This window comes from Homalodisca vitripennis, chromosome 2, assembly GCF_021130785.1.
Source record: "Homalodisca vitripennis isolate AUS2020 chromosome 2, UT_GWSS_2.1, whole genome shotgun sequence".
NCBI lineage: Eukaryota > Metazoa > Arthropoda > Insecta > Hemiptera > Cicadellidae > Homalodisca > Homalodisca vitripennis.
Genome location: NC_060208.1, coordinates 13645580 through 13673546, shown reverse-complemented (window position 1 = coordinate 13673546; position 27967 = coordinate 13645580). Strand labels below are relative to the sequence as shown.

At 34.1% G+C, this 27967-nt stretch overlaps 1 protein-coding gene across 3 annotated transcripts in view; it reads left to right on the top strand.

Annotated features, from left to right (window-relative positions):
- LOC124353575 (BTB/POZ domain-containing protein 2-like) overlaps positions 1 to 27095 on the top strand; it is a 74437-nt gene extending 47342 nt beyond the window's left edge. For 2 of the 3 annotated variants that reach the window (XM_046803475.1, XM_046803476.1), the window contains exons 2-6: positions 17993 to 18063; positions 22432 to 22641; positions 24299 to 24557; positions 24701 to 24805; positions 25886 to 27095. In XM_046803475.1, the coding sequence (XP_046659431.1) occupies positions 18014 to 18063; positions 22432 to 22641; positions 24299 to 24557; positions 24701 to 24805; positions 25886 to 26461 (1200 nt within the window). In that variant the 5' untranslated portion in view covers positions 17993 to 18013 and the 3' untranslated portion in view covers positions 26462 to 27095. Of the gene's footprint in view, positions 1 to 15812; positions 16010 to 17992; positions 18064 to 22431; positions 22642 to 24298; positions 24558 to 24700; positions 24806 to 25885 lie in introns of those variants that run through there. The other variant, XM_046803477.1, reaches the window with a different exon arrangement.
- Positions 27096 to 27967: the final 872 nt, after the last annotated feature.

The window sequence follows — 27967 nt, the reverse complement described above, 5'->3', positions numbered from 1 at the left end:
AAAGTTCATAAAATTTCAATTAAAAAAAGTCCATAATAAGCAATTCACATGACTTTATGTGATAATTATTACCAATAAAAGTAAGAAAATTGAAATTTCTTTTAAAATTAAAAAGATTTAAACCAATTTTATGAAAAAAGGAAAAAAATTGCTACTAACAAGATTTTTTAGATAAAAATTTATAAATAATAGTATCTTACTGCCCGAAGTCTATATTATTACCAGATTTACTTTTTCACACAAAGAGCCAGTCACCCTGTATATTATAAAAAGTGTAGGCTATACAAAAAAAGATTTAAAGTAAAGATATAATGAATTTTTAGAATAAGCTGAAATGTTCTGATCTGATTTATAGTGTAATTTTTAAACTCCTTGTTATATTATAAGAAAAGGCTTTATATTAAAATATACCAAGGAGTTTAAAAATTACACTATAAACCAGATCAAAACATATCAGCTAATTCTAAGAATTAATTATATGTTTACTTTAAATCTTTGCTTGTATACACCTTTTTTGTATCCTTTTTGAGAACGACTATTAGTCGAAATATTAAAGGATTACATGAATTCTTTTTCTTTTATTGTTTAAAGAAGCCTCTGCGCATTTATTTTCTGCATACATTATATATATATATATATATATATATACTACCAAATTTAAAGTCGACGTTTCAATAAATAGAAATAAATTTTTAGTAATAATTTTTGATTTTGTAACTATTAGCCTTAAATATGTATATGAAAATTTTTATTTTTAGTTTGTGCTTGGCTTATGAGACATTGTGAAGAACAGTATGTCAACTCGTCTAAGTGCACAATGGTATTTGCGTTTATCAAATCATATCAAATCATTCTTTATTGCGAAGACAATATTTTACAATTGCATAGCAAACGTCAATTTATTATATTGTAAAATGTTACACATTCAAACCACATCATTCTCATTCAGACATACAGTGTTACAAACACACTTGTTTTATTTCTTGCCAATGTAACCCACTTTATAAACAGGGAGTGTGTCATTCCAATTGGGTGGTCTCCCAGTCGAATTCCAAAAACTCTTCAGTATTATAAAATGCCTGTGACACCAACATGCGTTTAAGGGGAGTTTATAACGCCTTCGGCGTTGGGGAATTTTTTATTGCGTTGGGCGGTCTGTTGAGAAAATTAACACCTGTCTGCGAGTATCTATATTTATACATTAAAGTAGTTTCACAAAATTAAAACCACAGCTAGACGATATTGTTTTTCTGTATTTACTATCTTTTGTGGGCAGTTAACCAAATAAAACTGCTTGAGTCAAACTGTTGGTAGGCACAAAATTAAACGCCATGTATACCAACTTTTTATACAATTATGGTTTACAGTGTAATTCTGTACGAGTTACAGAGGGCAAAAGGATGTTGGAAAGTGTTGTGTGAAACGTCCGGTTTCGAGTTTCCTTCCACATTGATCCGAAGGTCCAAACTGTATAAATCTTCCTGGGCCTGTTTCCTTAGAATTTTATCCATAACATATATTTTTGACCCTATTTCAAATTTTAATATAAACTTTTTAACAAGTCCGATGCGCTTTACACAACCCGCAAGTTTCTAACGACAATCCAGGAAGAGCTTAACTGACTTCAGTGTGCAAATTAATTTATTACCTCCATATTTAATGGTGTGATTAAAACAATCGATGGCGACAAGGCTTCAGCCTTGGACAGAATCATTTAAAGCACGCCCCACTGCCTCCACGGCGGTCATCTGGAAGTCGCCGGATCGCTGTCCACAAGCTGCACTAGTATTTGCAATTTCCTTATGTGGATAATACAAATTCAAGCATAGTATTTTATTGCTATTGTTAGAACCTTTCAATCGCCCATCATTATTTTGTAATCTTAATTAATACTATAAATTGCGAAAGAGCGTAAACTACTACTTAACCGATTGTACTAAAATTTTACATGCACATTCTTACGGTTCCTGGGATGAATAGGGGCTCTTTCTTATTTCGAAAATCTCTCCGGGCTACGCCCCATCGGTCTTTATAGTATCGAAACCCCATATTGGTCTCTTTGTGTAATTGAATGAACCTGCCAAATGTAATCAACTGTTCTGTTTAAATATTGTTTATTATTTCGGTTTGTTTACATCTATAGTGAGTGAATTGTCTAGAAAGTACACGTAATTTTTAACGCTGTTTTAGATTTCAGTGATTACTTAAGGGCACCCCAAACGCCAAATGGTTTTTTTTAATACATTTTCTGATTATTATTGATTATTATTCTCTAGAAATTCCTCTTTCCAGTGATATATAACACTTCATATATATAAAGCTCTAAATTAGATAGAAAATTATTTGAATGTATGCTTGCAACGTAATTTTTAGCAGATATTTGCAACATTTGTGTTAAGCATCATTTTAATTTTTATAGTCCTACTAGTTATTTTTTTTCAGTTGCTACGTTTTGTTAGGTTGGCAGTCATGAGTATAGGTTGACATCTGGAGTATTCAACAAGTCTGTTTGTTGTGATTGGTTATGTGATTGTGTTTATTGTCTTACGAGGATAAATAATTCATTTGAGAGAATATAATAACTAGTAGTGGTGTGTTTGGGTTGTGATTTACCTAATTATTATTTTGAAGTGTGTTCAAATGGGTAATAAAAAGAAAATAGGAAGTAAACGGAAGTAGTCTATAAAGAAGTTAAATGTTGTAAAACAAAGTAAACAATTGGATGATAGGCCTAATATTGACTGTAGACAACCATCAAGTTCGAAAGTGAAGGTAGGTGCTCATCTAGGCTATTACCAATATAGATCAGAAACATTAGCCTATGAAATTGTAGATATGAACAGATTAGAAAAGGCTTTGGCAAATGTGGTTGTTTGTAAGGATTGTGGGCATGGCCTAAAACCCAAACGAGGCCTTGAATAATCTTATTTGGACCCGTGTGCCTAAAAGGACCTTCGTAGGCCTACCAACATTAAAATTTGGTGCCCAAGATGCTGTATTGTCTTTCAATGATGAATATTCAAGCAAATGTAAAGTAATTGAGCACCTAGGGCTACAATTAGGTAAGCACTTCATTGAGGCTATGCATCGCCTAGACAAATACCGAATACATAAAAGTGAAAAGGTCGCAGAATAATTGGAAAAAAAGATCAGACAGAGCAGGACCTTGCTTAAAAAGAGACTTGAGGACCAGTACCAAGATGCAGAAGACCCAGACAACCCAGCATATGCTGCTGGAGGGCACTAAATGTGAGTAAATAGCAAAAATATGATTTTATTTTAGTTTTTGTTGATTTTCCGAAAGTTGCATTTTTAATATTTTGAAGACACATAAGTAAAAAAGTATTAAAGGTAGACCAATGAAACTTTCAGGACATCTTTATATGGGCTTAAGCTAGTTCCCTGTGAGAGCATATTTTGAATTGAGTCACTAACTTTTGAGATATTGATTTTTTTATTAAATAAAATTTGTAAAAATAAAGTATAATTTTAAAAAATTGAAATAATATTATTATTGGTTGTATTCAAAACCATCTCACCATATCTCTTTTAGTCTTTGAGTAATGTGTCCCACAGTTAAAATTATGTTTAAATGGCGTTCGGGCTCCCCTTAAGTACTCATCTATCTTAGAAAATATCCTTAAACACAAGATTTTAACTCCGAAAACTCCTTTTGAAGCAGTTGAAAAAGAACTATGCTAGATGAAATTTCGTTAAACTAATGTAAGTACTAATTCCAGCTCTAAATATTCTAAAGTATTAAAAGCCTTTTACTATAAATTTAAAGACTGATATAAAATAATCCATCTTAGTTTATTTTTGACAGAAGTAGGCTTCTCTGATATGATATATATATATATATATATATATATATATATATATATATATATATATATTATACTTCAATAAACATTGAATCGCAAAAAGTACTTGCTTCGCCGGGACTCGAACCCGGATCTCTCACTTGGCGGGTGAATGTTATACCATTACACCACAGAGCCCTCACTTTTTACGATTCAATTATTTTGTATTTGGCCGTTTCTTTCACGTATGTGTTTAAATAACCAAACTAACATATGATCGGAAGACCAAATACCGTCAAATGACTTCTATTTACATTCATTAAATTTGTATAAATGGCAACAGCCGAATTTAATTTATTTCAATAAACATTGAATCGCAAAAAGTACTTGCTTCAGTGACTCGAACCCGGTGAATCTCTCACTTGCCGGGTGAATGTGCTACCATTACACCAAACCCAAACATATATATATGTGTTTTAATCGGTAAACAAGGAAAAGTCAAGTATGGTACACAAGTACTGCAACCCCCACCATCAATCTTTTGCATACGCACGACAGAAAATTCAAGACGCACGATATAAAACTGAAACGCACGTTACAAAATTTACGGTCCGTTTTTTTAACGTCCGTACGAAAACGCATGCATAAAAGGGCTCTAACTGCTAGTGTTTTATATTTGCATACATATCTTCTAAAGAATTTTACTGATAGATTGTTTTCTGTACCTGATTCGGTCAATTTAAAGACCGTCTTACTGAATAGTATTGAATTATGTTGAATTGTTACTGTCCTTAATGTACTGTATTACATTTCATATGTAATTATGCAAGACTAATATACATTGTAAAGCTGGATAAAGTACTGTATCACTGTAGATCGTTTATTATTATGAAAATAAAGAACGTTTGTTTCAGTGTAACAATAATAAGATTACATTCAGATTTGTTAAATTAGATGTTAATGATATGTAAATTTTCGTAAATTGTAATTTCTGTTACGTTTTATGTTTACACACTTATAAATTGCCAAAATATAGCGTTAACACAGAAATCAAAGATAATTTAACGTTTTTTGTGTTTTTTTTTAAACACTTCAACCTCTGTATTGTAACCAAAAATGAGAAAACTCATGCGGGTTTTCTTAAATGTTTTTTGCAAACATAAAAACACAAAAGTTGAATTTTAAAATTGGCCTCGGACATTTCCTGACCCTTGGGATTTGTTTCCTTTCCATTGACGTTTGATGTAGCGCATCCGAAAATTTTCGACACATCAAAACGTGGATCTCGTTAACATAATAGTATTGTGCAATCAGTTTTCTACAGGAGGTTTTTTTTGGCTGAGCGTTAGCGAAGCCAATAATTTGAGTGGTGAGTTAATTTTTAAAGAAAAATTTGGCCGCATGCTTTTAAGATACAATCTCTTAAAACAGGAAAAATCGAAAATTCTTTTTGATAATTCTACAAAACATGGTAGAAATTTGAAACTGAATTTTGTAACATTTTATAATCAAGCCCAAAGAACAGTTGAAGATAAAGAATATGAACTTTTACACTATGTACATGAACACGACTATTCTCTCCAGTATATATATATACTAAAAATGATATTTCCTCAAGAAAAAAATATGTTAACAACATTTAATTTCTGCTTTAAATTACTTTAATTCCTTGAGGAGTGAAAAACATCTTATATTTTTTATTTCAAGAAAGGCTACGAAAGAAAAAAAAAATGTTTCTAACCAAAAATTGATTTACCATCTGTCAAGGGACCCAGCACAAAACCTTAGGCATGAAGGAATACAAATGTTGATGAAATTTATAAAAACAGCAGACGCCTTCAAGTCGTGGATACCACACGTACGTCGGCGACGTATTTGATTACTCTCCGCCTGCACGATCTTAAGTCTAACTACATTTAGCCATTCTGCGCACAGCGGCTGACACAAAGAGAGATAGAAACCTGTAAGTGTAATGAGTAAGAGCGAGACAGTTGACGTAAACCAGATAATCGGTAAGGTCATATCAATGAAGAAGCGAGCTGTAACAAACTAAGTGACTAAACCTGGAATGACTCACGGTTTTGTTAGTAAATCTAATTGAGAAACACAGATGGCGGCGCTATTTATAGCTTATTGACTAATAACAAAATTGACGTATGTGTGATGAAATTTCCTTCAATATTTGTTTGATGCGAGTAATATTAGCTTTACTCTGATAAATTCTATTTCCAATATATTAATAACAATACAATTTTACTAATACACATTCATGAAAACAGTATTACTTTCTGCATAGTGTTAAAACTGATTTGCAAGTACCTCTAATTCATCAATGGGGTATATTTTTAGTATTTTTGTTTGTAGAACACACATATTGCTGTTATTCAAATTGTTTATATTGACATTGTTTCTTTTTCTTCCATTCATACCGAATGAGTTTATGAAGACAAACTTCAGAGCGCCTGCAATATTGGCGCTGCATTAAAGTTACATCTCGGCACGAGAATAGTTTGTTGTAACTGTAAGGCGTTAGCTAAAATTTGTGTGGTGTGAGAATTTTAAAAACTTAATATATTTTGAAACTATACTGTCCCCTATAACACTTTATTGCTATTTAATATTTTGAAATTTGAACTTGTTGTTGTTTGGTATTCAAAGGCTGTAAAATACCGAATTATGTACTGACGTACTGCATTTTATTAATTAAAAAATTATATTTCATATCTTTTATCATAGAGAATGTTAAAATTATTACATATTGTAATTAATAAAAGTAATAAAATGTAATATATTAATTACGTAATAGTTATAAATATAATGGTAACTTATGTAAGAATTATTTTATTACATATTTAAATGGGATGAAATCAGCCTATTACAAAGTTTGTAATTGTTTGTAAATTTATAAATATTAGCTGTTACTTGATTTTCTAACTAGTTTTCGCATTAATATTTTTATTTTTTTATATTTATAATCTTTCACTTCTGCTGTAAAAATATTAATCAAAAAGAGTAATCGTCATAATTTGTATTTTATTGTTACACGTAATGTAGTAGAAATATTACCTAGTCAGGAATAATTAATTCTATAAACGAACAAACAAATAGTGAGGTAAATACAGCGTATATACGTATAAACCCTCTTGTGTTTTATGTACATAAATGTTTTCATTAATTTTAAAGTAGTGTAGAAAAATACAAGGGGTATGTGTTTGAATCAAGAGTTTAAAAAAGTGATAATGTGTCCTATTAAACATATGTTCTCAAAGTTGTTGTAGGAATTTTGGAAAGACAAACTACGGTCATCATTATATTTTCAAAATGGAGGTTGAAAAACTGAAATGTATGTTTTTACATATTACACCCCTTAATAAGTGCAGGTGTAGACAATGCTCATTTTCGTATTCACTTTCGCAATAACTTCAGCTTAATAACTGCGTGAAATATGACAGTTAAGTTACTCAAAGACATCTCCTTGCACACAAAGTCTAATTCACAATTCTCAAATCTTAAATATCATGTGATAATGAACATAATTTTTAACGCATTTGCAGGCCAAACGACTTATTTAAATTTAATTAAACATTCAATTTGTGTTCTAATATCAATATTACCTGTTTAAGTTACATAAATATATGTTTATCACTGTCATTTTAACACATAATTTATTTCGAACGAAATTTTACGGCAATTAAATTTTATTGCATAACTTATAGTACACACCATTAAACAATGTCATTTGCCTATTTCAAGCCAATTGTTATCACTGGCAATACAGATCTTATTGAACCTTTCTTTATCAACACTAGTGTACCAACGAATAATAGAAATACAAAATATAATAACCACTTTCAGAATAAGCATTTGTATTTGCTTGATGCAGCCGTGGATGTGTTGTACCACTGTTTATAATAAGTTTAGTGCTACGGTTTCAAAATCACATTAAGAACATATTTCTCAAGGTTAGTAAAGATTTGAATGTTCACAACCATCCCAATAGTACGTTCTGCTTATTGTTTGGACATTCCCTTATTTTGGCATAGCCTGCCTGAATATGTGTCCACTTTTATAAAAACTTCCCACTCACAACCACAGTGTGATATTGTGTTATTTTAATTAGAAAACTAATTAGCCCGGATTAGAAAGGTACCCTGCCCCTTTGTCTTCGGATATTTTAATTTATTTGTATTTAAGACATAATTATATGTTCTCTTGGGACAAGAAGCTTAGAAAGTTGCTCCTAGTCTTATAAGGACCTTTGCGCTACTTCCGGAGTGACAGGATATTCTGGATGGGTAAAGTTAGGGGGTAGGGGTCGCCTCCTGTCGAGATCCACGAGGAAAAATTTATGCCACCAATCTCATGTCCCTTCGTAAGAAGGGAAAGCCATCTCTGAACCAGCCTCTCCAGACAAAGCAGGGGGCGGCACACCCATATGTCTAAGCTGGCATGAATCTTTGACTCTTAGGGACCGAACCCTACCAACCCCAACAGTCATCTCCCGCAGGGGCCACATCCAAAAGGTTGCCCAGACACATCAGATTTGCTGGATCTAGTGTGGGTTCAACTGGAAGGTATAAATCAGCCAGAAGTGAATGTCAAATGATGTCAATTAATCGCACGCCCACGACTAGAATGTCTGTGAATTTTGTATTGCGTTCTTTTGACTGAAAATTGACACGCAAAATTGCTGTACATTTTGTTAACTAGTCATTTAATAGGATTTTATTCCTCAATATTATAAAAAAGGAATTTTTTTAGTAAATTGTGTTTGGTGTAAGCTAATAGTAAATCATATAGCTGTTGATTTATTAAAAACTAGCTGTTACCCGCGGTTTCACGTGTATTACTTAGTAAATGTATTTATGATGTAATATGATGGAACCCGGTTAGGTTTATTTGATAGTTTTCCAACACAAGTAAGCATACATCAAATACATATTATTTTAGTGTTTATGATTAAGAGGATCGGAGTAAAGAGAGATTGTGACTCCCTCTTATATCAGGTTTTACACATATAAGAGCTTTTCTTGTTCAAATGAGTCATATTTCCGACGTCACAGCTGAGTTTGATTTATTTCCCGAGCAAGAAAATACTCACATAGATCTCGGAAGTCATCTCCTGAAAGAAAGTCTACTTCCAGCTCTTGCGGTCTACTTTCGGTCTAAGATGTTTGGAGTGGCGTAGTAGAATTTACCTTGCTAGGCCTATACTGACAAAAGAGTATTGTAAACACGTAGAATTGAAAAACCTACTACGGTCAAAAAGAATGAACTTCCGGTGTATTAGGAATCCTTTTATGCGTTATAAAAGTCTCGTTTTTTCGGACTACAGTCCGGGAAAGAATGGCTCGTTACGATATCAATATACCAAGAAAGCCAACCAGTTTTCGAGCAACTTAAGTGCAAACATTCACGACTTTGTTTATGAAGGTCTATTAATTTCCTTCGGCTGCGGTATAATAAGAGGCCACCACCACAATAGAATTATATTTATGATTATCTAAACTATAAAAACAAAAATGTTGATACGAATTACGATACATATATTTTAAATTATAATATAATTCAGCTGTTTTAAATCTAAAATATTAATAATTTATTTATGGATAAAAACTATCTATGTTATGTGTATCTATAAAATGTAACAAACAACACAGTTTAACATTTAGTTACTTTTTATTGTTTTTAAGAATAAATGTGTGCGACAGCTAGTGACACAACACATATACTAGCGGCCATTACTCAAATACCATATAAGTGATAGTGATTATACTAATTTAGAACAATATTGATATTTAATATATTAAAAGAGCTGATAAACATTAACTTTAAATTGAGCTAATTGTAGATAACTTTAATTAAAATGTTTTTGTATTTGAATGTTGAAGTATTTCTAATTGATTATTTGGTACCCTGATACAATTACAGTGGTGGCCTCTTACTATACTGCAGCCTTTTCTTCATGTAAACCTTCCGCATGCTTCAAAGAATATTAAAAAAGAATTAGCCAAACTGGTCCAGGCGTTCTCGAGATTAGCGCTTAGCAGCATTTATAAGGATAATTTTCGGAAACAACATCCACAAGTTTTTTTTTTTTTTTTTATGAAGAAACTTGACAACACTGTATGGCGGCGCACTCCTTCTCCTCCCCCCCCCCCCCAATACTACTCTTCGAGCTTATCAAACCGGTTACTGAATGAGAGACCTTGACTCATAAGTGAGTGAGTGAGTGAGTCACTGACCGAGTGCGTACGCACAACGTAAGGCAATTCTGTAATCTCGTGGAAAATCTTCTGAGGTCTTCCGAAGAAGATCAGATGACAGGAATGGTAATAACAAAACCATTTCTACTGAAACTACGCAATTTTACACGCCGCGGGCGGGGACTTGTTATATTCGGATTTTAGTACAAGGTTTGCTCACACTTAACCACTCATACTGTTATATTGTATGGGTTTGTGTGCATTCTACTGTAATGTTTGATTCCTCTCTCAAGCTCAGACCCTCTAGAATTTCATCTCTTATCATACTAGGCACTATCTCGAAGCCGCCATCAATGTAGAGCAGCTGCAGCATTGGTGGCCGAAGGCATTTATAGATAAGATAAGATAAGAAACTTTACCCAATCCCCATTCTTGTAAAACAAGATAAATTATACTTCCGCAGAATATAAAACCTCGTTTATAACGATTACAATGTGTTTATTCCATAACATTCCATGGTCATTGTGATTTAGACCATGAGTGACGACAGTTTTTTAAAACTTGATGCCTATACTCGTATATGTGACCTGTCATTCTGTTTTTACCTAAATATAGTACCAAAGTTTTGAAATAATGTTGTTTGTACAAATATTCACTAAAAGTAATAAAAGAATACCCTGAGGTTTGTTGTTGGCTAACAAAATAGACTCCTGGTAAGGTGTTCGCCAAATAGGGTGTTTATTACTCCTTCCGCTGCAGAAAGCTCCACCGCTGGTGAAATCAGCCCTAAATACACATAAATCATATTATGTCGTGTTTTATTACCATTATGAGGCTAAGTAAAAAAGTATTTACATATGAGGATCATCCCTAGTTGCTCAGTGGCTAGCGTGTCAGAATCTCATTCCGGGGACCGGGTTCGATACCAAGTGAGTTGTTGTGACATTTTTATTCGCGAACAGGCAATAAAATATAACTTTGAGCTTACTAATAATTAGTTACGAAAACAGGGGATTTTACAAAATTATTTAGTGATGCCAGTATAAGACCCTAAGAGCTTCCATACGTTTTTGAGTTTATAAAAATCTTAAAAAATAAATAAATAATTGTTATTTTATGGGATACGCCCTAAATTTTAGTCGCTCTACAATCGGTGAATAAAAACTGTGTATTTTTTACTATTAATTTCTTTTTTGACATTAAAAATTACCAAACGATTTTTGACTTAACCCTTTAACTACTTAAAATAATTACGGTAAATTATAAGCAGTACATATTCTCAAAAGTGTATGTCAATAATGCCTCAGTTTATAAATACGAATTTGGCCCTTACTTTAAGTTCGAACACTGCAATAAACATTACGAAGAACTAGGCGCAGAGTGGGGAAAAGAGAGGGGGGTCTTGGAATAGAAGAGGGGGAGTCACAGCTCAATGCAGACCTACATGTCAGACCAACCAGTATCACTCAGGCGTAACAGTTTGGGAAATTTCCATGAGCTTGAAATGACTTTTGTGGAATTTCTAAGGCATGCGAGTCATTTTGGTAGCAGTCCCTTACAGTATTACATTGTAAAAGGTAGTTTAATATTCCAAATTTGTAGTTGTACTTAAGTTGCTGTATTTAGCACTAACATTTTTATTGCACAACGAAAGATTACAGTTTGCTGATAACGATGGGTGATTGGAAAGGATAACAGGATCTAGCTATCGTTGTGTTCTACAAAAAAGGGCGTTACACAACATTTATAGAGGAGGAGAATGCTTGTATGTTTGATATTGGCCCTTTTCTTTAATTGTGAAATCCAAACTTTCTATACAAGAAAGTCTTTTTTGCACCCGTGATTTAGATTTTTACACCTGAAGAATAGAGGAAATATACATTTTCGAAACGTCGTGAGTTTTTTTATACTTCAGCTACGGAAAATGTAGCTATATAATTCTGGTATTTTTTCAAAAGGTTGTGTCTACGCCCAACGAATTTCCTTCAACCTACATAGGTTATCGCTAGATGAATAATTAAAACAACGAGCGTTGTTTGTAAGTTTTCTACCTTTTTTGTGTTTTTTCATCACTTATTGCGGTGCTACAACGTTTACAACGCCTTGATCCTCAAAACCAACAACCTGAAAGCCTACTCTAGTGTGGGGAGGAGAATGCTTGTATGTTTGCGCAGGTCAGTTCCCTTGGCTTGCAGATATTGACTCTTGTTCCCCCCTCACCCCCTCCCGCCAGGGTAACTACCCACAGGAGCATTCTGGGAGACATAAATGATGAATGGCCACCCGATAGCTTGAATGACCTTGAATTTGCTCTAGTATCTGCAACTGAGTCATGCAAGTCATATAATTGAATTACGTATTTTATACATGATTTGTTCAAATATGACAAAGATAAATTCGTATTAATCAGGAAATAATGATAAAGACGGCATTAGCGTCGATTTTCAAACTGTAATTTTAATGTTATTACTTTTAACATTGAAGAGAATATGAGATGTGTAGGAGGCTTATTTATTGACCTGTAAAAAATTAGATCAGTGTAATATTTGTTAATAACTTATAAAAATGACATCCATCATATCAAGCTTAACCCAAAAACCCAATTTTTCACACAGGCAACATTTTAGCTCCATCACTCTGGAAGAATCGATGAGATATCTTAAATGAATGCTTCAATGACTATATAATGATCATTTTGGTAAAATTCAATGCTATATAATAATCAAACCCTACAAAAGAGCAAAGGCTTCCAAAATAAATATATTTTTACGAAACTCCCCTTGTAATACTTACGTAATATTTTAGATACCCCATCTTAAATTAATGATCGGGTTTTAAAAACGTGAAAAACGTATCATGCACAAAATTATGTAATTAATATACCGTAATTTTTTTAGTTATGTGACGGCCATTTTGAACAATAGTGCATCAAGGTGCTCAACTAAAGAAAAAAACATGAATGACGTATTACTATAGGTATCTACAAGATCTATAAATAACTGTACTGTTATGAGTTCTGTTTGTCTACAGATCTGTTCCAATATTTTCAACCAATATAAAAATGTTCGCTCAGGCTCATTCAAATACCGTGCACTACACGCACAAAGATTGAACTCGGCGTTACCTTTACAGAAATAAAGCTTCATGCACAATCGAGATATCGTGCGGACAGACAGACAGACAGAAGAAAAATTTTGATAAGCTTCGCAATAATCGTTTATAATTTCTCTATCCACGAGGTATTATTTATTACTGTATAGTGACCTGCACATTTACTATTTATTATGTTCCCTCAACATACGGGCTGAGACTGTGGGACAGCTGTCCTTAATAGGAATTTGAAGGAGTATTCAGAATTCAAAAGAAAGCGGTCCGAATAATTTCAAAATTTAAATTCAGAGATTCATGTAACAATTCCTTCAGGAAGCTTGAATTGCTGACTTTGCCCTGTCTCTATATCCTTGAGGTTGCTCTGTACTGCCGATTTAAGTTGGTCCAAGACATGGACGTTCACCAATACGGGACTAGTGGCCGGGACAACTTCCGTATTCACCAGCACAGAACTTTACTTTTACTTTTACTTTATTATCGTAGTGACATATAATTGTTTATAATACAGTCAATGGTAGAAATATATATATATATATATATATATAAATAATCTATTTTACAAATAACAATACTGTACTAAAACTAAACTTAAACATAACATATTCTAAATTTCTTAAAATATCTAAAACGTTTAAAAATAAACAGATTAAAGAAATCTTAAGTCAAATATAAAATCGCAGTTACAGACCAGTTAACACAGGATGAAATAAATCAACAAAACAATCCAGACAACAACAAAAAGCGCGAAAACTCTCTAAACTAGTGTCAAAAGAACTGCCACGTTCGAATGTTTACCATCCGAGGTTGGCGTTAAGTTGATAAATAATCCACCTGATGAGATAAAAAGTTTTAATGATCCAAAACATTCAAAACTTGATTCAGAAACCTGTTGGTGTCGAGGGTATTCTACTCTGTTGCAGAGTTTATGATGAGCCGCTGGGATAAAATTTGAAATTTGGTTCAGTCCTTTAGCTCTGTTCTAAATTGAAATCAGCATAACTGAAAACTGTTTAATAAGTGAAATTACGTGTATTTAAATTGATTCATGCAGTTCAATTGTGTATACTGACGATTGCATACAATTTTTCTTAAATTATGTACGCACTAAAATTTATTATTGTGTCAACACACATTCATTCAATAGGCCTACTACTAGATTGTTCTAAGGAAAGAGATAGTTATTGTTATTGTTATTAACAGACACACGTTATCAGTTATTCCACTGATAAACTGAAGGGTCTTTAGATAACAATTGAGTTTGTTCTGGGATTCACAGAGATTGTACTGTCTCGAGTTCTTATCAGTATAACACTATTGGCGGGGGGAGGGGGGGGAGATGTGTGACTGCTTACGCTACTGAGTCACATGAAATCCGCGATCAGCTGTCTCCACATGGATACTCACGCTAGCGTGCGAACTGTTATCAGGCTCAGGATGGAAGATTCCGATAAGGACGCTCTCTTCGTGGGTCAGTTCGGAGCCGGAGTGGCTTTCCCTCAAGGTCGTCGTCTCCAGCAGCGGAAAGTCTTGGAAAGGACTGGCAGAGTAAGATGAGAATGAGGTCATGTCCAGGGCTGTATCTGAAGATTCAGGAACCCGGGGTAACCCCACGGAATCATTCCCGTAGCCCCCCCCCCTCTAGCACTAATCCTGATTACGTTTCGTAAAAAAGTAAAGTTAGGTTAGTTTATTCAATAATATTAGCCTACACGATATTAAACTGACGTTTTAAATGGCGATCCATTATTTTTTTAATGTACACTATTTATTGTCTAATGTTACAGTAATATAAAAGAAAACGAAAACAAACGCTTTTTAAAGTTACAATTTATTATGTTCTTACAATGAAAACAACGATAGCCTAAAAGATGAGTTCATTTTACAGCTCGTATATTTCCACTTCAACGTTTTTGTAACCTACTTGGCAACGTCAAGGAAGCAGGATTTTCCCGGAAATTTGGCAACGTTTACTGGCACAATTTAACACCACATTTCGAGATCTGCAATCTGACATCTTCCTCAGGTGAACAACTCAAAACATAGTAGTACCCATTCCCTGTATGTTGTAGTTTAGTTGAATCGAGATCGAGTTAAGTTTCTTGGGTAGGAATCGCTCACGTTGGGAAGTAGCGGTATTGAAAATGCTATATTCGACACAGAATATCGATACATCGATATTTTGGGCGAGTTAGCCATTTCCAGGTTAGAAAAGATTGAATTTGAAGTATATAAAATTATTGTACCAAAATAACTTTTCGTTCGGTAATGTATAGTTTCGTGAATCGCGAAATAACCACTTCTTAACGATAACGATTTAATTGAGTACAATTTATGTCCAAGTTAACGCTATCTTGATCAAACGTATGTTTTAAATTAATAATAGATACAAAATTATTTTTGTAAACAAACATGTAGATTTATAGGCTTTTATTTACACAGAGGTTTATATTAGTTATACTATCACAACAAGGATTAGTCAAAGATCCATTGTTTACAAGCCTTGTATAAGTTGGCAGTTAAACAACCTTTCAGTTGTCGGACGTAAAGTGAGTCAGTGACTCAGTTTAGAGTCAGTATTCTCGCGGGCTTCCCCTCCCCCCCCCCGGACACTATTCTTCCCCCACCCATGATACCATTCACCTGTCAGTACTCAGACCGGCCTGACTCAATTGATAACACGATTCCTTACTTTTTGCAACCGTCGCGAACTTTTCCATTACCGATGTCGGGACGCGAACCCGAGACCTGCTTTTGGGAGGGGGTCCTGGATAAATACTCTGGACTCCTTGGGATATCTTTCAGTCTTCTGGCTTTTACTGTGACTACGTTAAAGGTCCTACCGTTATATTCTGATCCCGTAGTGTTGGATTTCTTGGATATCTTTATCAGGTAACTCATTTTTGGATTTTATTTAAATTTAAATTTAATTTAATTTTAATTTTTTTTATGCGGAGTGGTAATTCTTGAGTTGTTTTCGTTTGTGTAATGAACGAACTTTACTGTAACTTGTTTACATACCGTAAGTTACCAATCTAACTCAAACACTACACTGGCAAATCAATAGATAACCCATTATGTTCATATGAATTTTGTTTATGATTGATTGACTGTGCAAATATTCTAAGGTAAATTCTACTTTTCAAGTGAGAAATGCTTTTCATAATTATTAGCTCAAACGTGTAAAATTAACGTAAACAATCGTCGAGTACCCAATGTTTACGTGTATTCTCTTTGATAACGCTTTGGACCGAACTTTGAATCTAAATTAATTGTGTTTACGAAGTAGATCTAATAGGTACGAAATAGGTACCGAATCATTCAACTATCAGGGATTCCTGGTAAAATGTATTTTCAATGTTAAAAGCAATCTTTAATATTGAATCATGAAAATACTGTTGATTTCTATTACGGAAAATACAGGGCGTGTAAAATGTCTAGAATACCCCAAATGGTCTTTGTTATAACCTAAATAAAATCCTCAGAGTTCCAATACATTTACGAAGTTCAGTACTTTTAGTACTCAATGTGCTTTATTTTTCGACAGAGTGATTCCTAGAATATTTATGCTATACAAAATGGCGGTCGTTCAAAGGTACAATAAGGGTCTAAGTTCAACACTCAACATGTTGTATACATACATATATATATATATATATATATATATATATATATATATATATATAATACAATTACGCAATTACTTCCTGTGTTTACTGTAGACCAGAAGTTTGTTGTATTCCTAAATATAAATCGACTTGCCGTATAACCTTTATGATTTGAAAAAAAGACTATTTAAAACAGGTTCCGGTACGCATGGTTATTAATTTATAGATTTTTAGTAAAAAATATTATTATTTGATTTCAATGTTTATGTTCAAAGTCTAATGGTAGTAAAAACACCCAACTAACGCCTGCATTTTATTGAATGCAAATTTCCGACGCGAGCGTCTTTAATTTTAGTAGCACCTAACTAATTGAAGGGTGTCTTTCAAATATTGTTATTTCTTCGTAACACTTGTTTTGGTATTATATTTATCAATAACTAGCAGTTACCAGCGGTTTCGCACGCAATATTGTAGTCTTTGCACATCTATGAGCACTTCTGGTTCAAGTTAATTATATTTCTGACGCCAATGTTGAGTTTACCTTGCCGCGATCAAGAAAGAATACACTCAAGAGATCCACGTTTGAGTTCTATATAGATATAATTTCAATAAACATTGAATCACAAAAAGTACTTGCAACGCCGAATCTCGAACCCGGCAAATGAGAGAGCCGGGTAAGTGCGCTACCACTACACCATTACACACATATAATATACAGGGTGTTCTCAAAGAGATTTCACAAACTTCTGTGGCTAATAGAACTCATCATTTCAAACAAAAAATGTCTTACAAACATAGGTCGAGAAATGTTTCGTTTAGCCGCTAGCCGCCATTTTGTATTTGTTTATAAAACATTTTACCTATAAAACTAGTTAAGCTAAAGACCAAATTTTTCACATAGGTTTGAATAGATAAGAGAAAAATTATATATATATATATATATATATATATATATATATATATATAAAATAAAAATAAATAATTATTTTATTGTTATTAATATTAACAAACAAAAAATATCTTATAAACATAGGTCGAGAATATATCTCGTTTAGCCGCTAGTCGCCATTTTGTATAAAAAATCATTATCTCTAAAACTAATATATACTAATAAGTATACACACACAAACTATAATTTATTGCGCACAAAACGCGGTGACAGGCCAGCACACATGAAACATACGGTGTAGCTTGTATTCTCGCCCACTACATACTGCAGTGTACATAAAAGTGCAAGTGTGTGTAAAATGTCTGTATTATGTTTCAGATGTCTGATAGGTGCTAAGACATGTGCCCCAACGACAACCCCGCGGGGCGGCCACCCCACCTGCCGAAAAGGTAAAAAAAACCCACTAAGATAATATACTTATACACTTAAATACAAAACTGTCTTATATATTATTAAAAACTATCTAAAAGTGATAATATTATTGCATATTATTTCATGGTTTTTATTTGTAACCATAATTGTTGACGGTATGCTTTAAAATTAAAAACATGGACATGACTAATAAAATTATTTCAAGTTTCAGTAAATTTGATTCAAGATAAAGGTATTTTTTCTAATTTAATAATTTTTCCAAGAATTACATGTTTCATATATTCTGTATCGTCGTTTACTTGATGAACAATCAATGTGTGTAAATGTTTTGGTTGTGTACATTTTTAATTTTCTCGTATGATTATGTAAAATATGTTGCATTAACTGCAGTAAAAAATAAAAGGAGAAATTTAAGCAAACTTTATTCTTAAAATGCAGACGTGTTAATTTACAACTTCATCATGAGAGAAAGTTCGAAAAGAATGAAAGATCCTAAAATTGAATTAAATTATTAATAGCGAGTTTAAATAGTTAGTCAAATTTTTTAACAATTACCAGCAATTTTCACCTCCGAATTTATTTGTTTTCCTCAAAATGTTATTTCTTTTTTAATTGGAAAATACCAATCTATAAATAATTGTATTAACATTTTAAATATTGAAATGGACATATTATCTTGTATGTAGAATTACAGTTATGGTCCAACTCTCACAGTTTGTGGTTTCTAATCCACAAATTAAAAATTAAAAACTGTATCCTGTAACGATGACAAATACCCAAAATCCTGTTATACCATCCCCAAAATCTTGTTATATGATCCACCGATAACGAGCTCTAGAAACGCGTGTTGTTATTGTATCCCGTAACGATGACAAATACCCAAAATTCTGTTATATCATCCACCGGTAACAAGCTCTCAAAACGCGTGTTGTTATTGTACCCCGTAACGATGACAAATACCCAAAATTCTGTTATACGAGATCCACGGGTAACAATCTCTCAAAACGCGTGTTGTTATTGTATCCCGTAACGATGACAAATACCCAAAATTCTGTTATACGAGATCCACGGGTAACAATCTCTCAAAACGCATGTTATTATTGTATCCCGTAACGATGACAAATACCCAAAATTCTGTTATATCATCCACCGGTAACAAGCTCTCAAAACGCGTGTTGTTATTGTATCCCGTAACAATGACAAATACCCAAAATCCTGTTATACGAGATCCACGAGTAACAATCTCTCAAAACGCATGTTATTATTGTATCCCGTAACGATGACAAATACACAAAATTCTGTTATATCATCCCCAAAATCTTGTTATATGATCCACCGATAACGAGCTCTAGAAACGCGTGTTGTTATTGTATCCCGTAACGATGACAAATACCCAAAATTCTGTTATATCATCCACCGGTAACAAGCTCTCAAAACGCGTGTTGTATTGTATCCCGTAACGATGACAAATACCCAAAATTCTGTTATATCATCCACGGGTAACAATCTCTCAAAACGCGTGTTATTATTGTATCCCGTAATGATGACAAATACCCAAAATTCTGTTATATCATCCACCGGTAACAAGCTCTCAAAACGCGTGTTATTATTGTATCCCGTAACGATGACAAATACCCAAAATTCTGTTATATCATCCACCGGTAACAAGCTCTCAAAACGCGTGTTATTATTGTATCCCGTAACGATGACAAATACCCAAAACTCTGTTATATCATCCACCGGTAACAAGCTCTCAAAACGCGTGTTATTATTGTATCCCGTAACGATGACAAATACCCAAAATTCTGTTATATCATCCACCGGTAACAAGCTCTCAAAACGCGTGTTGTATTGTATCCCGTAACGATGACAAATACCCAAAATTCTGTTATATCATCCACGGGTAACAATCTCTCAAAACGCGTGTTATTATTGTATCCCGTAATGATGACAAATACCCAAAATTCTGTTATATCATCCACTGCACCGGTAACAATCTCTCAAAACGCGTGTTATTATTGTATCCCGTAACGATGACAAATACCCAAAATTCTGTTATATCATCTACCGGTAACAAGCTCTCAAAACGCGTGTTGTTATTGTATCCCGTAACGATGACAAATATCTACAATCGTGTTAAATCGTCCATCGATAATAATGAACTTTAAACAAAGTAAAACAATGTATTATTATTTAATAACTTTACAAATTCTATATATATTACGTATTGATTATTGATTACAAGACTAACTTCGCCCCTCCCTCGAATGAATCTCCCCTCATTACAATACCAATGTGTATTGTTACTCTTCATTTCATTTTTAAATTATAGCAAAACAAATATACAACGAATTTGATTCAATATTTATCAACATGATACAACGCTATTAAACATTATCATTGTTTACCATTACTTCCGACATCACGGGAATCTCTGCCTCCCCCCTTCTTCGTCATATTCACGTGTTCCCCCCTAGTCACATGGTCTCGAGTGTCATGATTCACTGACTGGCAGATATACGCCAGGGTGACGTGTGTGATGTGCGATATATCTGTATATTACTGTCTATTGGCGGGGATGGTGAAATTCTGTAGCGTCTAGCCCGCTGTTCGGCATCATACCGATGTCGCTCCCGCTTATCCCTCTTGTCCTAACACACAAGTGTATTGAAAGAAGGTAAAGTTTAGGGAATACACGTATTTATTGTTTTAATTTGTATGAAAATAATAATAATTATAACGCCAGATTCACGCTTCCCTTCTTTTTTTTTATTTAACATTTGAAATATTCGTGTGGTAATTATTGTCCTCACAGTTAGTTTCAGGTTGGATACTTTGTTTAAGTAATGAAAAACAAAGCTTAGTACACTATTATAAACCGGCTATAATAGCGTCCTTAAACAATTTCTTGTTCAAATTCTTAACATTTTAACAAGATTCGTTTTTAATACTGAAAAACAAGAGGTGTGACCTGCAACTAAAAATAACGGTGGACCATATAAGTACATACAGTTAAAAAAACTAATCATTGTATTATATTGTTTCCTAATCATTACATTGGTCTGAAGTAATTCAGAACACATCTTGTATATGTGTGTGGGGGGGGGGAGAGGGATTGCCAGGAATGTGTAGGAAACAATTGTTTGGGGGGAGGCGTCAAGACTACTGATATTTTTCCATAGTAAGACAAGTGCTTGGGGGAACTGCTCATTCCCCACTTTGTTCCTCACAATGTTCCTGACCTGTTTCTATGTTGAGAAAGATCTTTCAGCAGTACATGTCAGTGATAGTGAATTATTTAAATAATATTGATCGTTTGCTAAAAAAGTAATTATAATAAATTGAAAATTTGGGGGGGTCCGGACCCCTTAGACCCCTCGCTGGTGACGGCCTTGCAAGGGTGGTTCAAACACTGTGCGAAATTTTTAGTTTTTAATAATTTGCTTGTCCCCAGTTTTTCATACCAATTATTAAAAACTAAAAACACACATACACTAGTCGTATTGTAGCTGTACATTGTTGTCATTCACTAAAATGACATTTTTAATATCCTCAGTAAAGACAGTAGCTGAATATAAATGGACATAATCAGTAACAACTAAAATAGTAGGCTTATATAAAATAGTAAAGCACTGCTGGGCGTATTAACTGGAAAACATATTTTTTTATAAGATTTAAACTGTAGAAATTGTAACGATGTTCACATCATTAAATAGATACATTTTTTTTATTTTGCCCTTTCAATATAGAAAATCAAATTTAAACATTAGAACATTTTAATATGGGTTCTAAAGTGTCCTTTTGGGCAGACTGCTAACTGTAGGTAAATATAAAGTTTAACAAATTTACAAAGTTTTGAATTTGGTACTAAAATATTTTTACAGTAAATCTAACCATATTAGAAAAAAATTAAATTTGATTTGGAGCACCTTAAAGATAAAGAACATTTAGTTAATACTTCTAAAAGTACGCAATGGTTGTGTAGAAAACAAAACAACTCATTTTATGTTTTATTGACATACACATTTAGCTATAAGAACTGTATAATGGGTTTTTGTAGAGTTTCTTTAATGTTTTAATATCCTCTATTGTACAAAATAATGTATTGCACTTTCTTATTAAAAAATGTGGCAGGCTGTGGAGAATTGGTCATAAAAACATTGCTAAACTTGAAACATTTTTATGGTTTTATTTTCTGTCATACAATTATTTTAGTCCCCACTACTTCATGATTAAAAGTACAGTCTTAAAGGTATTTCAAATTTAACATTGTATGTATGGGATTGAAATCAATATGGCCGCCAGTACAGCTGGTTAAGTATAAAATGGTGTTTTCAATAATTTTAACCTGTACGCTTATCCAACATACCGTAAATATGTTCCAGGCTCGATTCTCTGTTCGATAGTGAGGCAGGGAGCGATGTTACATTCCTGGTGGGGCCGGAGCCGGAGACCTGGAGGTTCCCTGGACACCGCACCATACTCTCGGAAGCTAACCCTGTGTTCCGAGCCATGCTGCAGGGACCCCTGGCTGACTCGGGGCCCACAGTGGCCATAGACGACGTCGACGGCAAGGCTTTCGATCTCCTCCTCAGGTAGGCTGGTTTTCATTTTCATTCTTTAAGAAAGTTCTACACTGTAATAAGGAACATCACGAGAAATGACACCTTTTTTAATATGGACAAATGTCCGAGATCCTTTTGCTGACTATCTTATATGCAAAATCAACAGGCAACACAGCTACAATTTTTACAGAATAATTACATAATGGATATACAAGGAATTTTATGGGCACCCATGAACCGGAAACATTTTGATTTTGGACAGTGTCCCACGAAGAAGATCACCAACAATCCAGACCACTGACAACAATCTGGGGCACTGACAATAATCTGGGGCACTGACAACAATCTGGGGCACTGACAATAATCTGGGACACTGACAACAATCTGGGGCACTGACAACAATCTGGGGCACTGACAACAATCTGGGACACTGACAACAATCTGGGGCACTGACAACAATCTGGGGCACTGACAATAATCTGGGACACTGACAACAATCTGGGGCACTGACAATAATCTGGGACACTGACAACAATCTGGGGCACTGACAACAATCTGGGGCACTGACAATAATCTGGGACACTGACAACAATCTGGGGCACTGACAATAATCTGGGACACTGACAACAATCTGGGGCACTGACAACAATCTGGGGCACTGGACAACAATTCAAACCATTGATAATAATCTGGGGCACTGATAACAATCTGGGGCACTGACAATAATCTGGGACACTGACAACAATCTGGGGCACTGACAATAATCTGGGACACTGACAACAATCTGGGGCACTGACAATAATCTGGGACACTGACAACTATCTGGGGCACTGACAATAATCTGGGACACTGACAACAATCTGGGGCACTGACAACAATCTGGGACACTGACAACAATCTGGGGCACTGACAACAATCTGGGGCACTGACAATAATCTGGGACACTGACAACAATCTGGGGCACTGACAATAATCTGGGACACTGACAACAATCTGGGGCACTGACAACAATCTGGGGCACTGGACAACAATTCAAACCATTGATAACAATCTGGGGCACTGATAACAATCTGGGACGCTAACAACCATCTGAGACACTGAAAACAATAAAAACTGGTTATTTTCTTGGGCACTCTTCTGATTTGTGTACTGTATTAAAATGTAACTCTGGAATACAAGTACTGAAATAGAAAATATGAAAGCATTTTTGAGGAAGTGTACACTTTTAAGCTTATTTTTATACATATTATATCATTGTGTTTTTTTGTAATACATACCAAGGTGTTCTAAAAATTATACTTATGGTTCCTTTTATTAAACTAATAGGAACTCCCTACTACTACTACAAGCCTTAAGTACAGCAAGTAGTATTCATTTCAATACATGTTTTTAATAAGTAACTTCAGATTCTAATGGTTTACTTGAAATCTATGAATGAAATAAATTTCTTTCATTTTCTATGATTAAAGTTATGTAACAAACTTTGCAATACCAAAGTCAACTTAACAACCAAACATTGTGAGTAATGGTAATCCCTATACATTCTTCTATTTTGATATTGTAAACCATTTTGTCTTTGATATAACAAACTTTACAGTAATATTCTTCAACATTTAAGTCATAAAGAAACTGTTTAGCGAATTCTAGAGAACTTAACCTAAAATGTAACTTGTAAATGTGTTCATAGGTTTCTGTACCGAGAAGACGTTGTTCTGGGATCCATCCCCACTGCGCTTGCCACACTGTACGCCGCGTACAAGTACCTGTGTGCGGGTCTGGTGCGCACATGTGTGCTCTACCTCAACGATCACCTCAACACACAGAATGTGCTGCAGGTGTACCAACACGTCAGAGTGTACTGCAGCCACCATCAGACCAGAGATCTCGGTTTGTGGATCGCGTCCGCACCCCCAGCCCCTGAGGACAGCATCTCCACTTCGTACTCGGTAAATATTAATTTGCCACATTCAAATTTACCGTTATATTCACAATGACAACTTCATTGTTTGCAAACAACTATGCACTACAATAATTAGTGGATATGTCTTCACTCAAATGTCTATAAATAAAACTGAACCCCGTTTTCCAGGTGGGAGTGGATAAGGACCCCAATGACAACCTGGACACCATGAGTTGCCTCTGCTCCTCCCTCCTCCACAACTGCCTCCACTTCATCGACACCAAGGCTGACCAGGTACGTCACACCACCACTACTTGTGTCTGTCAAGATTGATATACATTTATCCAAGTTACGTTTCAAGTATTACAAACAAGTAATTACAAGTTCCAGACTACGCAAAGACATGAACCTTTAAGAAGTTTATTCAAAGACAACTGCAACTATTTTAGTAGAATTTGTAGGAAATTTTCACAGAAGTATACATAGATGAAAGGTTTATTCTAACCTTAATAACCAAACCAAAATTGTTACCTTCAAATTATTATTTTATTTAAACATTATGCATATCATCATTTGATGGAGGATTCCCACAGCAAAGAAACTAATTTAAAACCTAGATAGGTCAGTTACTATAAGTTATGAAACTTCTATTGAGGCAGCTCATTCCAAGAAATGAAAGTGAGTGGAGGAATTTTCAAATGTTCAGCTAGATGAAGTGAAATATTCTTATTGATAAATATTGAAAACATTTACTCCTCAAACTCGAATACTTTTGTGTTCATTTCCTTTCCATAAGTTAAACTCATTCAGTATAGTATCAAGAATCCATAAAGATGTATTTTCCATTTATTAGAACTTGATTATGAATGTAGATCAAATAGTGAAAAAATAGACATTTTAATTTTGTAATATTTAGTGAACACATCTTACAAATGTTCAATTATCAGTGTAAAAGTCTAAATCACTAATTAATACACATGAAATGTACAGATCATTGTCGTAAGAGAACTACAATTGTAGTTCACTAACAATGGTCTTACTTATAAAATCATGAACTCCTAAGTTAGTTAGTTACATTTTAATACAATTTAATTCAAAAATCTGAAACTAACTAGAGCACATAAACATTTTTTTTTTATTTTTTAAGAATATGCAACACTGTTTAAGACTGAAATATTTACAGGCAATATATTAAAAAATTAATTGTTTCACTATAAGTTCTTGGAAAATGTATTGCAATCCAAACTGTAAGAGTGCATTTTATTTTTGTTTATAAAAATTAAAAGTAGCTGAGGAATTTGAAATTTCCTTCATTTGTTGGTGCATAATTTTAGGAAATTGCCATATTATCTCTAACTCTGAATCATCCACCAGGTGTTGGCTGACGAGAGTGTGGAGGACCTGACAGCAGATGCGTTACGCGACATCGCACTGCGCGACAGCCTGGCAGTCTCCTCCGAGTCAGTCCTGTTCACCGCACTGGAACGCTGGTGTAACCGGGAGTGCAAGAGAGGTCAGCTTCAGCTATCCCCAGAAAGCCGTCGGGCAGTTTTGGGCTACGACTTGCTCTTCTCCCCCCGCTATCTGCTCATGTCCGCCCACCAGTTCCTCTCCGGACCGATGCAGAGTGGCCTCCTGGACCAGGCAGAGACAGCAGCACTCATGGCCCACATTCTCAACTCCCCGATCAAACCGTCTGCACCTTCACTGTCCCCGGAAACAATAGAGAGGCTGCGGACTCCTCGGCGCAAACCGTTCAGCACACCCATCAACCTCTCCTCCACTAAGTGTAAGAAAGACAAAAAGGACGCCTCGAAAAAGACCAAGACAATGAAGAAGCAGAAAAAAGTGAAGTGTAAACAGGACAAACCGGAGTCACCGAGTAAAAAGTGTTCGGGCTCCTGCTTTCTTGAACACTTGTGTAGGGTGCTCTCTTGTGTGTTCGATTGAAATGGGCCATCTTAAGATCATCCTCTTAGTCATTAGATGTAAAGTTATCTACTGTAGAGCAGCTGAGTCAGACAAGCAGTATAGATATACGTAATAGTGAAAATGCTACATAATGTTCACAATAAAAGTAAATCGTTGTTAGGAAAATATTGTTGGGAGTTAAAGAAAACCGTTAACAAAACCATGAAAGAATAATATAAATGCAGAAAGTTACATCATTATATTTTATCAAGCTAATCAATATTTCAATGAGTCTCCACAATGAGTTTTTATAGTAAAAATGCTGTTGGTCATTATTTTAAGATTTTACTACTTTTTAATATTTTTAAATGACATAGTTGGAAAGTTTAGGTGGATTATCATTTTGGAAATTTTACAAAATTGTTTTACTTTTGTGATGATCTGTAAGTATCTCTATGGAGACTACAGTTGAGTTTACATGTGCTGCTAATTGTTTTATAAAGAGCCATATGTGTCACTACAAATAATTAGGAACATGCCACATCACATGTTGTGTAACAAACTTCACTAAAGTTACATGCTCATTTCTTCCTGACATGTCCAACAGACAGACAGACAGATGATTTTAGGGGAAATAAATGTATACACCCCCCCCCCCCCGTTCATTGGCAGATAAAAGAGAAACTGTGGCAGGTTACTTCAATAACATTCAGTGGAATCCCACAGATGAGATGCACATGCACTATCATAGAACTCATTCTTGTCTATGTAATTCTCGTGCAAGCAAAGTTTCAAGCAAAATTTCAAGCGAATAGTTCAGTTTGTTTTCATGATATTGCGCGGTTAGACAGACAGACAGACATTAGTGCGATTTTTCTAGCGCTTCAAGTTTTAGGCTCCACAAAAAATCAGCTAATAAAAATATATAAAAAATTCATAACAGATTCAGTGATCATTTTATTTATTTGGAGACATATTTACATGGTAAGGAATTGATAGTTATGTTTTACTATAATATTAAATTGAACATAAATTCTAATAGGCATGTTTTATTGAAAAGATTATTTTTAGAATCAACTGCTGAAGTTAAAACTGCTGTTGGGAAATTGTTTTAAATTGTAGCTCTACTAAGAAATGTTAAATAAACCAACACAGAATAATGTTCTACCATAATGTAAAATATGTATAATCAATGCTGTACAAATAATAATGCTTAAGTTGTGTCTCCATTAGGTTAACATTGTAGCCAAGTATAGTGAGTATTTGTAGCCTACTAATGATAAGGGAGAATTACTTAAATTTGAAGTTACCATGTTAATGAAGAAAGTAAGAGAAAATGTTATATTTTAATGTAAAATTGTTAACAGATTTAAATATTTTCATTGTCTATGAGTTGCAGTAATTTTTAAAAAACTCATGCCCCCAAGAAAATGGGAAGGATGAAAAGTTGTTTAAATTATATTAATGAGATTGAAATTGATTCAGTATAATACTATAAATAAAGAGCTTTTAAATCATTATATCTGATTAGAAAAGTTTTGTTCA